The sequence below is a fragment of the Tenrec ecaudatus genome, chromosome 6, assembly GCF_050624435.1.
Source record: "Tenrec ecaudatus isolate mTenEca1 chromosome 6, mTenEca1.hap1, whole genome shotgun sequence".
In the NCBI taxonomy this organism is placed as follows: Eukaryota; Metazoa; Chordata; class Mammalia; order Afrosoricida; family Tenrecidae; genus Tenrec; species Tenrec ecaudatus.
The window spans coordinates 40,586,508-40,603,801 of record NC_134535.1 but is presented as its reverse complement, the minus strand read 5'-3'; the positions used below and the strand labels follow the sequence as shown (position 1 = coordinate 40,603,801).

At 39.4% G+C, this 17,294-nt stretch overlaps 1 protein-coding gene across 2 annotated transcripts in view; it reads right to left on the bottom strand.

The window, feature by feature from the left end:
• Positions 1-17,294, bottom strand: part of C6H12orf50 (chromosome 6 C12orf50 homolog) — a 56,727-nt gene that overhangs the window by 12,147 nt on the left and 27,286 nt on the right. Inside the window, exons 5-11 of one of the 2 annotated variants that reach the window (XM_075552737.1) lie at positions 16,030-16,107; positions 15,835-15,945; positions 11,074-11,184; positions 8,206-8,313; positions 6,350-6,466; positions 4,565-4,669; positions 4,106-4,309 (exon numbers count right to left, since the gene is read on the bottom strand). In XM_075552737.1, coding sequence (XP_075408852.1) covers positions 4,106-4,309; positions 4,565-4,669; positions 6,350-6,466; positions 8,206-8,313; positions 11,074-11,184; positions 15,835-15,945; positions 16,030-16,107 — 834 coding nt within the window. The remainder of the gene's footprint in view (positions 1-4,105; positions 4,310-4,564; positions 4,670-6,349; positions 6,467-8,205; positions 8,314-11,073; positions 11,185-15,834; positions 15,946-16,029; positions 16,108-17,294) is intronic. The other variant, XM_075552739.1, reaches the window with a different exon arrangement.

The following is a 17,294-nucleotide window of genomic DNA, read 5'->3' as shown; positions in this document are numbered from 1 at the left end:
GGACCAGGCAGTATGGGAGGGGCCAGACCAAATCCAGGGATACATATGGTAGTCAACTAAAAAGGAGGAGGGGAAAGGAAAAATATAAAAAAGAAATGGATAGTGGAGGAACAGGGCACTAACCCACCCAAGGGGAGGGTATTGTTTATATCTCCACAGGGAAAGAGGGACCAGACTTCAACCTGGTACTTCAAGATGTGAATGCAACAGGTTGGCATGGAGTAGGGAACCAGGGGACAGGTTTAGGGACTGGCCCCAATCCCAACTGCATGGACAGCTGCCCCCCCCAAAAAAAATTTACTTCACTGGGCAGCATGGAAGCTGCAGCTAGGGGAGAGGGGCAAGTCTGATCAGAGCACATGGAGCAAATGGAGGGGGAGGAAGGGAGAGTGGAGCACTACCTGGCCCACCAAGCCTTGAGGACGATATCCCCACTCAGAGCAGCCAATCCACAGAGAAGACCATATGGCTACCCCCACTATTAGGCAGGACATCCTCATTGACCCATAGCTCTACAGGGGACAACACTGGAGACACAGTGTGGGAATTCCGCCCAAACTCATCCCACCACAACACAGCAAAATACTAAGGGCGCGCAACACAACAGCAAGGGGAACAGAGCAACGAAGTCCCCAGAGCATACCAAAAATAGACTTTGGGGCCAGGGCTTGGCACCCCATTAGACTCAACCGGAAAACACTTCTAAATGCCAACAAACAGTCCTTGAACTAACTACAAGCTTTTCTTTTTTCTTTCTGTTGTGTTGTGTTTTTCTGTGTTTTTTTTTTTGTCATTGGCTTTTTGTTGTTTTATTTTATTGTGTTGTTTGGTTTTGCTCTGTCTTGCTTTTGTGCATGTTATTATCCACGCAGGTCTGTCTAAATAAGATAGGCTGGATGAGCTATCTGGAGGAAAAAACAATGGAGCTGACAGTTCTAGGGGCACATGGGAGACGGGAGACGGGAAGTGGGGAAAAAGGAAGTGGTGTTAACAAACCCAGGGACAAGTGATCCAAATCGGTGGTTAGGAGGGTGTAGGCCTGGTGGGGCATGATTAAGGGTAATGTAACCGAGAAGAACTACTGAAATAAAAATGAAGGCTGAGCATTAGAGTGGGACAAGAGGAAAGTCAAAGGAAATAGAGAAAAGGGCAAAAGGCAAAGAGCATTTACAGAGATCTAAATAAAGCATGTACATATGTAAATATATTTATATATAAGGAAATAGGTCTATCTGCATATATTTATAGGTTTAGTATTAAGGTAGCAGATGGACTTTGGACCTCCACTCAAGTCCTCCCTCAATGCAAGAATATTTTGTTCTATTAAACTGGCATTCCATGATGCTCACCTTCCAAACACAATTGCTGAAGACAAAGCAGGTTCATAAGCAAATGTGGTGAAGAAAGCTGATGGTGCCCGGCTATCAAAAGAGATAGTGTCTGGGGTCTTAAAGACTTGAAGGTAAACAAGTGGCCATCTAGCTCAGAATCAACAAAGCCCACATGGAAGAAGCACACCAGTTTGTGTGATCACGAGGTGTTGAAGGGTTCACGTATCAGGCATCCAAGAACAAAAAATGAGGAGGAGTGCGGAGTGCGGACCCAAAGCCCATCTGTAGGCAACTGGACATCCCTTACGGAAGTTTTGCGGGGAGGAGATGAGCCAGTCAGTGTGAAATGTAGCACTGATGAAACCTACAACTTTCCTGTAGTTCCTAAATGCTTCCTCTCCACCCACTATCATGATGCCAATTCTACCTTACACATCTGGCTAGACAAGGGAATGTACACTGGTACATATGGGAACTGGAAACGGGGAATCCAGGACTGATGATCACTTCAAGATCAGTTGTGAGAGTAGCGATACTGGGAGGGGGAAGGGAGGTTGGGGTAGAGAGGGGGAACCAATTATGAGGATTTACATATAGTCTCCTCCCTGGGGGACAGACAACAGATAAGTGTGTGGAGGGAGACGTCAGACAGTGTAAAATATGACAAAATAATTTATAAATTATCAAGGTTTCATGAGGGAGGAGGGAGCAGGGAAGGAAGGGGGAAAATGAGGAGCTGATGCCACGGGCTTATGTGGAGAACAAATGTTTTGAGAATGATGAGGGCAATGACTGTGCAAATGTGCTTTATACAATTGATGTATGTATGGATTGTGAGCATTGTATGAGCCACCATAAAATTATTTTTTAATTCCTTTGTGCAACTTCCATGGCCTCTTCCTAGGTTGTAGAGTTTCCATTTTCTTAAAACTTTATACTAAAAAATCCACATGACAACCCCATTTTCTTCAAGGAAATCCCAGAAGATTACCTCTTTCAATTCCCCCAAAACAGTTTCCATAAGCTTCTGAGATCTCTCTACCTGAATTCAACTGGCCCAACAGATCCCCTCAGAAGTCACAATTATGACTAGATCATTGAAGGCTCTCTAAAGAGATGAAGACAAATGTGTTGCTATGAGAACTTACCTATAGCCCTTCCTCATCAAGGTAACATGTTTGAACACATTTTGTTTTGACTGGCACCCCAGAAGCAAAGCTTTAAATCATGTCAAAATTTCATAAAATATAAGATAAGGGAATAAATACCTGATATATGTTGGAGATTTAACTCTGGAAGTGTAACACTCTCAATACTGTTTGATACTGTCCAAAAATTGTTTAGTATATGCATATTTCAACTCTGAAAACTATACAGCATATACAAGTTTAGATAAAGACAAAAGAAAAGGAAAATGCACAGAAAAGTAAGAGCACATAAAATCACAGGCTGTTTGAAGGGCAAAGAGTATACTTGCTGAGGAAAAAGAAAAATCCTATCTTTCTTCATGGATAATGCACTGCATCTAAATAAGTATCATAAAACCAAACTTTTGCATCAATTATTTCTCCAACATGAGTTAAATGGTCAGCCAGGGGTAGGGGGTCAGTGCAGCAAATAACTAGACTTTGATGAAACAGAATCAGATCGTTTAATGCTCACTTGCTGAAAATTGCCTATGACACTGCATTAGACATAATGCTGCTTACAGGAAAACCATGAATATTTTAGATGACAGAAACACATCATGAACATATATGAATAATAGGAGCCCCATGTGCTGGGCTGTGATCTGCATGGTTAGCAGTTCAAAACTACCAGCAGCTCCACGGAAGAAAGACTGGACTTTCTACTGCTGTTATCAGTTATGGTCTCAGAAACACACAGTGTCTCACTATGACTCAGCATTGACTTGATGACAGTGAATTTGAGTTTTATGCGAAGAATAAAAAATTACACATATGTATATGTACATATATGTGCGGCAAGTAATCTCTGTGTATCATTATTTTCTAAAGCAAGTAGAAAAAATAGGGCCAACTCCTATTTTAATGGTAAAAGAATCTAAGAAAGACAGGAGTTGTTTTTATTTGTTAAAAAGTATGCAACATTATGAGTAAGTTGTGAACACGGGCAAATACAAACATGAAATTATAGAGAAATTAACGGCCCTCTGAAGCCCTACTCCACAAAACCGAACTCATAAGGAAGAAAAGGCTGTGCTTCCCTCCTTCTCCGTGGCCTTGTACTTCCTGACATGTCCTATGACTCCACCTGTTACATGGGAAATGATTTACAAGCAATCTGTGCATTGCGAGAGCAATGAGATGATGTCGAAAAGATTACAGTTAACCCGCAGCGAACCCTTGCAGAAAGTAATCATGAAGGCCTAAAGAAAAGGCAAGGCTTTCTCCTGGAAATCATAATTGAACAATGCAGTTAGTGGAACGAGAAAATGTCAACCATTTAAAAACCATCGCCCAGGGTGAAATAAAACTAGCCAGGGAAACAGTGTGCAGTGCCCCGAGACAAAATTCTAGGGAGGCATGGTGTCAAGTCATCTGCTCCCCACATGAGTTCTCCCCCATGTCCTTGAAATCATGGACTCCTGCACGTGGAAGAAACCAACCCCAGCGCGAGTTTTCTAAGATGTTATGATGATGATAAACTTAATGAAGAGGGAAGTAGGCAGCAATAAAGACCAGTCAGGCCATCAGGAAGTCCCATGGGAACACCAACCGCAGACAAGAGTAAACCTCAACATAGAGTCTCACCTGGACAGAGGTTGAGCTGGGGTTCTTTGTGAATGTCAACTTTATTGTAGGACCCACTTGTGACCCTGGCACGGGGAGGCGCATTCAATGAGACGGTCCTGACAGCATCCCTCTGAACTTGGATGTAGGATGTATTTTCAGCATTTCTGTTTTTGTTATTTCGATGATAACTCATTTTGGTTTTGGGATTTGGGGCCTGCCCTGCTGTAAAAGAAAAGAAATAGGAAGAAAGGGACAAAACAAACTAAGTTCACACTCACGGAGAACCTGTCACATTTTCAGCATTTGACAGGATGATGGAAGACAATGTAAGCTAAAGTAATTAAATCTAGGTTTACAGGGCTGAGGTTGACATCTTCTTTAATAACAGTAGTTTGTTTTCTGGGAGAAAATATTATTTGATATTTAACCTCTTTTCAAATTACAATTTCAAAGTATCAAACAAAAGGACTTTTTTACCTCTCCGCATTCCTGAGCTTGGATAGTTCTTTGGTTCATCATAAATCCATTTCCTTTTTTTCACACCTTTAAAATGAGGTTTCCTCCCTGGCTGGCCATCATTCACTTAGAGAAGATACAAGGTTTTACAGATTTATATGAGATGCTTTCATCTGAAAATTACTGTAGGTGATAATTATATATCTGTGCATTCATATGTCAAAGAAGAGAAAAAATAAATGCAGCACCCTAATACTCTGTTTTCCAGAACAAAGGATGGTTTATTTTTAAGTGTCATAAATATCTATCCTGAAGAGAGATTGATGAGAAAACTTTAAATAAGCAGTATTACTCAGAAAAACAAAAATTAAAAACTTCTCTTCCAAAAGAATGTGCTGATTCTTTTCAAAGAACTTAAAATTACATTCCAAATATAATTCTCTTTGTATAATTATTAAGTCATTTTAGAATTGTTATTTTGAATATAAATCTTTTGTACTTTTTTAAAACCAAAACTACTACTTAAGAAGTTAAATTTGATGAGGGCAATGAATGGACAGATGTGCTTTACACAATTGATGTATGTCTGTATCGTGATAAGAGTTGTATGAGCCCCTAATAAAATGATTTTAAAAAGAAGTTAAATTTTTGTAAATTATTTGTAGGAAATTTACTATTCTTTCAATATCTCAAAAGTTGAGTGGACAGATAGCTTGGTCAATTAAGACTTAAAAATCAAGATTGGTAAGTGTTCTGATAAATATATATTCGCTTCTCATTTTCATATGTCTATTATATTAAGAGATTATTGTTATGCACCCTTAATTCTCCAGGAGTTTCTTGAAGTAATTTGGTCAAGAGAGGCATTGTCTGTTTTTCCTCCGTGCCGGACTGCTAATCACTGGCAAATAACTACTGCATAGGAACACATGCCCAGCGATTGCACAGGGCACATTCTTTAGCTCTCCTTACAAATAGCCCTGCGTCGATTCTGACCCATCACACCCTACAGGGCAGGGTAAAACCATTGGCATAGGAGTTGTGAAGCTATAATCTTTACACAACTGATTGCCACATCTTTTCCGTACTGAAGGCTTAACCCCTACACTACCTGAGCTCCGTTAGCTCTCTAAAGTAAGTCTAGCTAGGAAGTCTGTCTTTGCCCTAGTGGCTCAGCTTAACTTAAGCTTCTCAACAAAACTTTGGTTATTTCTTCTTCAACCAACAATTCCCACCCTCCACTCCCAAGCTCTAAATCGTAAGATTTGGAAACTATGCTTTAAACAACACCTCTTAGCTGAGCTTCTGGGGAGCAAACTACCATGGTTCGCCCTTCAGTGGTTAGCAAGGACACAAAACTATTATCTGAGTTCACCACATGAAATCAAGGAAAGAGGGAAGGAGGGGAGGAAACAGAGAAGAGGATTCGTGAGGCTTAATTACCTTAAGGGAAGTAGCTCAAGAAAAAGCCAAATCAAGATAGAGAGTGCAAAGCATAAACAAAAGATGGCAATGTAGTTCACTAAGGGGAAGATTTAAAACCCTACACTAATGAATCTTCCCAGTTGGTAGTGGATTATTCACTTTAGTGGTTGAGCAAGTGGGAAAGCACATAATTTACTAGGACCTACCTCACAAATTCATAGTCAGAGTTAGTAAAGAATTAGTGTGTCTTTGTTAGTCCTGAATAATTTCCAAACCATTTTTCTTTCTCTTATTAAAAAATCTGTATATCAAATAAGCAAAACAAATCCATGAAAAGACCAATATAACTAAGGCGAAAAAGTGGTAACATTAATGTCTCACTTGAAGAATGGTCCTCGGTGCACTTCACACTGATATTCTCGGTAGCATTTAACACATGCATTGTAGGTGCCAGTCGGGTGGCCAGGGAACGCTTTGGATGAACACTGTCCTTATAATCTTTTGAAACAAATTACGAAAATAAAATGTCAAGATTAGTAAAGGAGTTTTTCAGTTGCTATTCCACTTTGCAAACATTGTAGGATGGGAACACCTGTTCCTAAATATACATATATTTGTATATGTTTATCTACTTATCTTCTGAACGCATCATTAAAATTCCCTAGTGGCTGCGCTAGTCCTCAAAAATTGTCACTTGCAGGGCAGGGCGTTAAAAATCAATAGTCATTATATTGGTTGTGTAAATCACAGAATTATAACAATATTTTTAATATCATCGCACAAAAAACTTCAAGGATTACCAGTTTCACATCAGGAGAGCCCTGGTGGCGTACTGGATACATGTTGAGCTGTGATCTGTAAGGGCAGCAGTTTGAAACCACCAGCTGATTCTCAGGAGAAAGACGAGATTTCCTACCAGTGCTACAGTGACCGTCTTGGAAACTCACAAGGGCAGTTTTGCCCAGCCTGAGGGAGTCTGTGTGAGTCAGGATTGACTCACTGCCAGTAAGCTCATCTTCAGTTTCACATCAACTGGGCCAGATGTGCGATGGTGCTAGTAGAAGGTCAGAAAATACTTTAATATGCTATGTTCTGCTTGTGCTTGAGAGCAGGGCTCTGCATAGAGCTTCCTGCAGTGATGGGAGTATTCTAAGCCTCCGCTGCCCAATATGATAGCCATTAATCCCATGTGGCTGTTGCATTTGAAATGTGATTTGTGCAACTTAGGCATTTAAATATTTGGCTGGCTATTATTGGCCAGGACATGAATAGCAAGTGTGTGCACCTCCTAATTACATGACAGTTGTCCCTTTAGTCTAGAGTGGGGAGGTGCCGTGTGGGGGATTCTAAGCAGAGTAAAGGCACATAAACTACAAAGAACATATTTCATCATATCTCTTAACTATTCAGAGACTATATAAAAACTAATCAAAACCTGCTACCATCTAATCAAGTACATTCTAACAATCCTATATAGAATGTCCCAAACGAAAACTCCTGACAAGCGTGAAAGCACAGTCTCATCTTTCTCCCATTGAGGGTGGGTGGGGAGGACATGGGAGAAGGCAGTGGTTTTGAATCTGTGGCTTTCAAGCTAGCAGCCCAGGCTTAAAGCAAAGCACCATCTGTGCTATTAACATCACTTTTGACTCATAGCGACTCTATAGGAGGGAATATAGCTGTTTCTTTGAGTTTCGGGGACAAGACTACAAATCTTTAATGGAGTAGACAAACTCATATGTCCCCAGCGAACCAGCTGGTGGGTTTGAACTGAAAGGCAGGCCTTGTCATTCACAGTCCAAAGTCAATCCCTCAACACCACAGAGCTCCTTAGCTAGCAATTATTATGAAGCAAGTAAATCATTGTGTAAAGATGAATACTTTGAGCAGTGTTTGTAAACAAAGCTTTCCAATAAAATTCCATCGTACTGAGCTATTTGATTTGAAAAAAAAAACAACTAAAATCAAATGACTTGGATTTATGATTTAGAACAACCGTTAACTATTGAGCTAAAAAGATTTCTCCGGACTATGTAGTCAACAAGTGATTTTTCACATAAAGGAAAGACAGAAAAGTTCAGAACTCAAGTCAAGCCAGGATTAAAACTTGTAGGCACTTACCTCCTAATGAGTACATATTTTGATTTGTTACCTTGCATCTTACAGTCATCTATCCAACAACGAAGCTTTCTCCATTCAAATTACAAACGAATAAAAAATACGGGATGATTCCTTACCTTTAGCATTTGAACATTTCGGCATGGTGATTTCTTTTTCTTGAGTTACAGCTTCATTTTCATCGACTCCCAGAAATATAATCCTCTGGGGAGCATAACAGTCACCTCCTACAAGGAAGAACTTACAGTCAGTGGCTACAATGGAAAAAGATGCACAAAACCATCTTTCAACAGAGGAATATCCTATTAAAAATCCCTCTTGTCCACATCAGTTTGAATAGCTCCCAGTGTTGATGTGATCATCTTATGTTTCCATTACTCTCCTCACTGCCAGGGAGTCGGTTTCAACTCCTAGGGATGCTACTGAAAACACAAAAATGAATCCAAGCAACCCTCGAGCTGCCCCTGTGAGTTTCTGAGGATGTGCTGACCTTTGGCTAGCAGTCCAACAAGTGCCTCCTCCACCGCCACGGCTCCTCGCAGCAACCTTGTAGGACAGAGCAAAGCTGCCCCTTGGGGTTTCCATCTTTAACAGAGTAAACAGCCTCATCCGTCTCCCATGGAGCAGCTGGTAGGTTCAAACTGCTGACCTGAGGGTTAGCAGCTAAATGCATAACCCACGACACGACCAGAACTCCGCTAGGTTTAGATGAGTTCATACGAATACAGTATACGTCAGCGAACGAGAACAACAAACATTTAGGTACAAATAATGACAAGGTAGGTACAAATGTAGGTAGTCAGCAAAAATGAATTTTCCTTTAACTTATAATAATTTTTACCTTCACCTTCTAAGGTTACTCGGTGTAAACATAATTTATTTCCACGTGTCATAGTTAGTATATGAAATCAGGGTTTTTTTGGTAACTCTTAAAATCTCCAGTTTTCCAGTATAACTATCCAGAGATGCTTTCAATGTCACTTATACACAATTTACATTTTCTTTACTATGCAAGTTACAATTTTTTTCAGCATAAAGTATATGTTTCTAATAACCATCTTAAAAATGCCACCTAAAAATCCCAGAACAGTCAACACGATGCTGAAGAAGAATAGAGTTGAAAGACTAACATTAGCCAAATGCAAGACATAATATAAAGCATAAAAAACCAACTGATATTTAATAGAGGATTAAACACAATTCAATGGAGAAAGGGCAGTCACCTAAATAAACAGTGCTGGAGTTACTGGATCACATGGAAAAACAGTAATCTAGACACAGACTTCACACCTTCTATAGAAATACACTTGACATGGACCATAGGCCTATTTGTAAGATGCACAATTAACAAAGAATAAAATTTGTGTGACCTTGATTTTGGCAATGACTTTTTAGGCAGAACATTGAAAGCATAGTTCATAAAATAAAAAAAAAACTTTTGCACAAATAGTATTTGAGTAAAAGAATGAAAATAGGACAAGGTGTACAATTTCAGTCACACAAAGACGAGAGATGCAAAATGGACCTAAGGTAACAGAGATGAGAGCAGGGGCACTGGCCTTTGGGGAAAATAACCTCCTGCAACTGCGCATATGTAGCTGTCTGGGAAGACGCCCTGCAAATGCAGCAAGGTAAGCGTTTTTGTTTTTCATAATCATGGAAGAGAATAGTAAGATCCCAGAGAATGTCTCAAGAGCTTTTCCTCAAAGTTAATATTGGCTCAATAATTATCATTTAATTTTTTGGTTTCAATATGTCTCAATTTCTCTTGTACACACACATGAACAAAGGGGTTCATGGTGTCTATGCTGGAGAATTAGCAAGCCCAACTCTGCCACACAGAGCACCACAGGCCATGGAAAATGCTCACCTTCTCTGAGTGGGGACGTTTACCCATCTTATTAGTCTGATCATATTAGTCGACAGACTAACAAACCATAATATGCTCCTATTTCCTAAATGCCTTAAATTTTTGGAAATATACTAGTACTGTCACAAGAAGGCAGTATTATTCATGAGATGAAAGTACCAACTTATCAGTTATAGAAAAATAAGCTCTTGTTAATCAAAAATATTTCACTGAAATATAAAATTATCGCTCAATTTGAGACTGCTTGGTTATATGGACAGTGTAAAGTCCATTGGGAGAAACTGCCAGTGTCTTTTATTTATAGCTAAAGCTTATTGCTTGAAGGAAACCAAACAATGACAGCTAGTCCAAAATTTCTGTGAAGGACATAAGAGAAAGTAAATGGAAGAACAAAATTGCCTTAGTACAAAAAAAGAAAAAAACAGAAGAGAATGGCTGGCCAGGGATGAAGCAGGAAGTACAAAAGGCATCGCTGATATACCTGAGGCACATTGAAATCCTTCTGCAGCTCCCTCCTCCCTCCCCTCATACATTCTCCCTGCTAACCACACGCTTTGCTTTTTCAAAAAGCTGTCTCATTAAACACACACACACACACACACACACACAAAGGGTTTAAAATCTTCTGTCAAAAACTGGATTTTCAGTTAGGCAGAAATTCCCCAAAAAACAAAAACACGCTACATGACACAATAAGGGTGCTATGGCTCAGCACATGTAATATACTGAAATTAATACAGATACTGAGTGTAGACATAGTCAAATAAATGAAGAGTTATTGTCTATTTATAATTGTGTGATAGTGAATGATAGCACCTACTCGATCCTTGCATTTATACGCTGGATTTGTGTACACACACACACACACACACACACACACACCAGAAGATCGCTCATGAAATACATGAGAGAATGGAATGACCTGCACACTCAGCGCAAATTCCCACAAAGCAGAGTTTGCAACAACGACCTCAGAAATTATCTGACTTGGCAACACATGCATAGACTCTCTAGATCAGACACAAATAATTGGTAGAAAAAAATGAAAATATGAAACAAAATTAATGATGGGAGAGAAAACTCAGATTCGTCATCAACCACTAAGGTGTTAACCTACCTCCATTTTCAAAAGCAGCAATGTCAGCCCTCGGTTTCCCATCCAAAGATGATTTTATTTCACCTTGCCGCTCCATTAGGCTAAATTTTGTTGGCACTGTAAGACCATCCCCTAGACATGAAAAAAACTCACTTTAACTCAGGGGCCATTAGGTGTTCATATAAGTTTATAATAGACTGCACTACTAGAATAAAAGGCTAAAAGTTTATGCAGATATGGTTTGCACAATGATCTAATGGACAGTAAGTTTATATCCTACATCCCTATATATATGAATTTTAAGTGGATTTTATAATTAAATCAGTAAAACAGCAAGCAAGTTTCTTCTTGTATCTACATAATTTTTCAAATGGTGATTAAAATAATTTTAGAGATCTATCATTACTGTGTGTATATTTATCATAAGTTTAATGAATTATTACATATCACTTATATAATGAACCTTGTAATATGTCTCTACTTGTCTGTATCTATGATCATTTTCAGTGAGACGTATTAGAGTTGACTTTTGACTATTAAATGTTAATGATATTGTGATAATTAAATTATCCTATTTTTCTTTATACCTTTGATATGATTTTCTTTAAACTGCTTAAAGTATAAATAAAAGAGACATGACAACAAAGGCAGTATCTGGATCTTTCAGCAAGAAAAAATAAATATGAACTCATTTGATTAAAAGGGAAATTAATGAAACAATTGTTAAAGAACCTTTAGTCTACAAATAATGACATATGAACTGCTCGTGGTGATGGTGCTGTCTAGTGAGTGTAGGATTGCTAACCACAAGGCCCAAATTTCAAACCCACTCGCTTCTCTCAGGGAGAAAAACGAGGCTACCTGCTCTGGTGAAGATGTACAGCCTCAGAAACCCTGTACAGGGTCGCTATGTGTCAGAATTCAGTCAATGGCAGTGGGTTTATAAATAATAGTTTTTATCAGCATAATTTCCTGATATTGATATATATAACAGGTTTATATAAAACTAAAGGGGCACTTGTCTGCTTCTACCTCTCCTACAGTTCAGGAAGCAATAATAATAATGTCAATGTTAGGGACTGAATTGTATAATGAAATCACTTTCCACAATGCGATCTAATATAGTACATTCACTCAATCAGTTGAGGTTATCATGCTACCCTAGAGTATCCCTGAACCTAATCAGTTCTGAGATATTATGAGAAGTAGCAAAGATGAGCAAACACCTACATACAAGAGAGTACCCAAAAGTACTGGGATTTTTTCCCAAATCTATGTATTTTTTGTTTTGTTTTACAAAACAACCTTATCATCCTCAAAGTATCCTCCATTACACTTGATACGCTTATATCTGTGATTCCATTCTTGGAAACCTTTTTCAGAGTCATCTGTTTGGATGGTTAACAGCACCCCCCTCATTTTTTTCTTCACCTCTTCTGGGTCATCAAATTACTGTACTTTCATGTCCCTCTGCATTTGCAGAAACAAAAAGAAGTCGCACAGTGAGGTCTGGTGAGTCGGGTCTGTAGAGCAAGAGAGGAATGCTATATTTACCCAAAACTGGCTGCATGAGCAGGTGCATTGTCGTGGTGGCAAAACCAGTCCCCATCTTCCACAAACCAGGCCTTTTTGTTGCACATGGTTACGCAACCTTCTCAGAACCTCTAAATAGAAAGCTTGATGAACAGTCCGACCTGGTGGAACAAACTCCAAATGCACTATTCCCGTCACATTAAAAAAAATGAGAATCATCTTGATCTTTGATTTCACTTGAGCTTTTTTTTGGCATCTTCCACTGGCTTCACTCATGCTTGCTTTCCAGGTAGTGAGACTAGCACCATGACTCCTTACCAGTAACGACCTTGGAAATAAGACTAGCACCATGACTCCTCAGCAGTAATGACCTTGGGAAAGTTTGGGTTGTTTCAGAGCTGTTTCCACTCTCTACTCTTTTTGCTGGTCAGTCAGAAACCTCGGCACACATTTCGCAGCGACCCTTCTCTTTACCAAATCCTCAATTAAAATTCGCTGACCTGAGCTCCAAGATAGTGCAGATAACGTCCCCATCTCTTCAGTGTTCAGGTGCCAGTCGTCAAGCACAAGTGCACGGATTTTGTCAACAGTTTTCTCCTTTCAGGAAGTTCACGAGTATCCACAATGAGGCTTTTCATCAATCGACATTTCACCTCTTGTGAAAGACAACCACCCATACCCTGCACAATTGCACGCTCTTCCCTTAAATTGGCCATCACAAAAAATGAGGTTCAAAGTGAAACTACTTTTACAAAAACATTCACTGTGACCAAAGAGAAACTTCATAGGCGATGCCCCTTGGTGGACTAGCCAAGACAGAGAGAGTCGCTCAATGCTCATCTAGAGGGGAAAATGCATACTAAGAAAGCTCCGCTCAGTGGAATAGTTTTTCATTTTGGGGGGGGGGATGGGTATCCCTCATATAGAGACAAATAGAGACAAATGTCATGTGAGCATCATCATGAACCAAGGATGATCTGGTGTTATTGACAAGGAAGCAATCAAGTTGATTTGGCCTTCTAATATCCAGAACTGTCAGTAAATAAATGTTTGGTTTTAAAGCCACTTACTTGTATATTTCTATTATAGCAGCACTAGATAAGTAGGAAGGTAGACAGATACCGTGGAATGATTTGATATATGTATCAATCCCAATCATGATAAAGATTTTAGTAAAAAAATGGAAGCAAAAGTTAATAGAATTTGTTCAAACTTTTTGGAGCCCAATCTCAATTGAAAAATATTATCAGTGAAGTAGAAAAAAAATCACATATATCACAATGTAAAAGCTTTAAAATCCTAACAGAAATAATTATATATGTATTTATCTTTATATATGGTTATATACATGTACGGTTCGATATTTGTCTTTAATATATTATCTTTATACATAATTGTCTTATGTATAGTCATCGTTATTGTCTTTCTAATCTTCTATTTTTCATATGTATTGCTAACTTGGGTTTCTTGTGGTGTGTGTATGTGTGGTTGTGGGTGTGCATGTTCCTTATCTGAATAGTACAGATCTATAAGGAACTTTGGTGGCAACTTTTAAACACTCACCTACTAGCAGAAATATTGCCAGTTTTCAGCTTCAGAACAGAAAAGTCCTCACAACTTCCTCCCACAAAGAATAGAAGAGCCGATGGAACAGTTCTACTTTGTCATAGAGAGCTGGGGTAAGGTAGAATCTACTCGGTGGCACACAACGACAACATGGGTCTGAAATCTGACCTTTCCTGCATAGTTCCCCCATATTAACTAAGGTTTGGTGACTGTCCTACCCTCCGATGGGATATTGCTGCCCCCTAGTGCCATGGTCATGTAAGGACATACAAGACTGGAAGTTTACATACTCTGTCCTGTACTCCTTTAGCTCCTGGGTAATTATACTAACCATCTTTCCTTCTATTTCTATACATGAAAAAGTGGGATTAAAATTCTTGCCACCAAATTTCCTTTTAATGCAATCTTTTAACCAACTTTAAACTTATATGTATTAAGAGACTTAAAAACCCGCTGCCTTTTTTTGAACTACATAGATACACTGAACAAGAATGCACTTGAACTTAATGACAGTGAGTAGATAGATAGATAGATAGATAGATAGATAGATAGATAGATAGATAGATAGATAGATAGACCCACTGCCATCAAGTCTGTTCGGACTCAGTAACCATAGATCTATAGCTAGAGAGAGATACGTATAAAAGTATCAAAACCCAAACCACTCCCTGCCAGAGTCAATCCTGACTGTAGCCTGTGAGCCTGCAGAAAGCAGAACGACCCACGTGGGTTTCTGAGACTGCAACTGTTTATAGGTATATAATATATATATATATTCCCTTGAATATATATATATATATATATATATATATATATATATATTTGCCAGATTCACTGCCATTGAGTTGATTCTAATAGCAACCCTATATAAAATTTGTGAGACTATAAATCTTTATAGAAGCAGAAGCCAAATCTCAAACCTACCTCCCCACCTCCTACCCCATGACAGAAGAACTGCAAACATGGTGGTGAGCAGTCCGGTGTCCAACTCACAGCATTACCAGATGTTTACACACACACACACACACACACGTATGTATTTAAACAAAAAATTGTGGGAAAAGTCCATTATTTTAAGCCCTTCATATATGAGGCTTCAATTTTGAATTTCCATGAGTTCCTGATAATATGTCTAGAAAACTGCTCTTCTTAATGTGCTTTCAAGGACAAACTGTTGCCCAACAACAATGTGATTCGCCTGAGGGTCAGTTCCATGCGGCGCAGATCCTTGGAATGATGTACCAGCATCATCTCTATGCCTAAATCTATTCCATGAACAAATATGCCCTTATTCTGCCACGAGTTTCATTCTGTGATTTATGTTTTATCCCACCAGAGCCAAGTTACCTTTTCTACTCATAAAAAAAACATTACCTTATTTCACAAGACAACTTAGTCTCATAGATAGCAGCAAATGATCGGCAGAAGGTCATATACGCTGTGCAGTGTTACCATGTGTATACAAAGCCTGTGCAGCAGCTCCTCTGAGAAAGCATGATCACATTAATAGCAGCCTTTCCTATTAAGTGTAGGCCATTTGATAAAGGGACTGCCTTCTTGCTCTCAAGTCTGATGTATTATTTGTCACTTAACTCTCTATGCATATGTCCAAAATAATCCACACTCGTCCACCCCTCTTAACTCTCGCATGCCGCGTGTAAGTGCTGCTTCTGGAATTCTTACCTTCTTGTAATTCACTGCCATTTTCCGCAGGCTTGGCGAACTCTTTGTCCACTGGAGGAGCTACGCTCTTCGACGATGAAATATCTGGAGTGGGAAATCTGTAGTATTCACCTAATGTCCCCATGAGAAAATGAACGGTTAGTATACATGTGTCACACCAGGAACCCCAACGCTCACAGTTGCTTGGTTTCTTACCAGATTTATAACACATCTCCTTTATTGCTCTTTTTTCTTCTATTTCTTCAGGTGTCTTTGTCCATAAAACAGAAGCATCTGTAGGATATATTTGTTTTAAATTAAAGTGTCCCATAGCCAAATAAGCTGAAACTTTATAGACCAGAAAGAAAAACCTCAAGCACTGTTCTCATGGATGAAGGACTAGTTCGTTCACTTTCAAAATGAAGAATTTTACACACTAGTAAATGCTAAAATTTTAAGTGCTCAATCTGAGAAAAGAATAGCAGAATATGTTAGACGACAATATAAGCTCCTACATGACGTCCCTTGAAGAGACAAACTGAAAGTATACATTCCTGTAAAGACATGTTGAAATCCATGACTTTTTGATGAGGATATAGGCATGAGCTGCTCTAAGTTAATGTGTTTCATAAGGGGAGACACGGAGATGCAGTACCAAAAGAGCAGCGATCAGCCCCAAACTGACCGTGCAGACCTTGGATTGACTCTAACTCATGGTGACCTTGGAGGAAAGAGCTAAACTGAGAGCAGCAGTTCTCGACCTGTGGGTCGCGACCCCTTTGGGTGTCCAACAGCCCTTTCACTGGGGCCGCCCAATTCATAACAGTAGCAAACTTACAGTTATGAAGTAGCAATGAAAACAATTTATGGTTGGGGGTCACCACCACACGAGGAACTGTATTACAGGGTTGCTGCCTTAGGAAGGTTGAGAACCGCTGCTCTAGTGTCCAAAGCGGAGCCCTGCCGGTGCGGTCAGATAAGCATTTGATTACTAACCACAAGGTTGGAGGTTAAGCCCACCAGACATTCCACAGGAGGAAGAGGAGGCATGCAGCTCCAGTAAAGATTTACAAAAGCCTCGGAAACCCTAGAGAACATTGTGCCAAGTAAGGATCCAATTACTGACAATGGGCTTGGGTTTGGGGGTTTAATTCTTTCTGTAAGCAGGTTGCCACAATTTTTCTGCTCTGCAGGGGGTCTGATGAGTTAGATTCTCCCACCTTTGGGTTAAGGCTGAGTGCTTATTTACTGAACATTCAGGTGACCTGGCGTCCAAAGGAGGGCAGATTCCAAGGGTAAGGGTTTTTCTGCATGTTTTCTTGTATGTTCACCACTGTGCTATGATGTTATAGAAGGAAACAAATGGACTAAAATACGAAAGACCTGGGCTGTCATCTGTGCCTTTCTTGTGAAGTTTGCATGCAATAGTGCAGATGGCAGTGCTTTATAAACTGCAAAGGACTGTATGGAATTTCATAAGT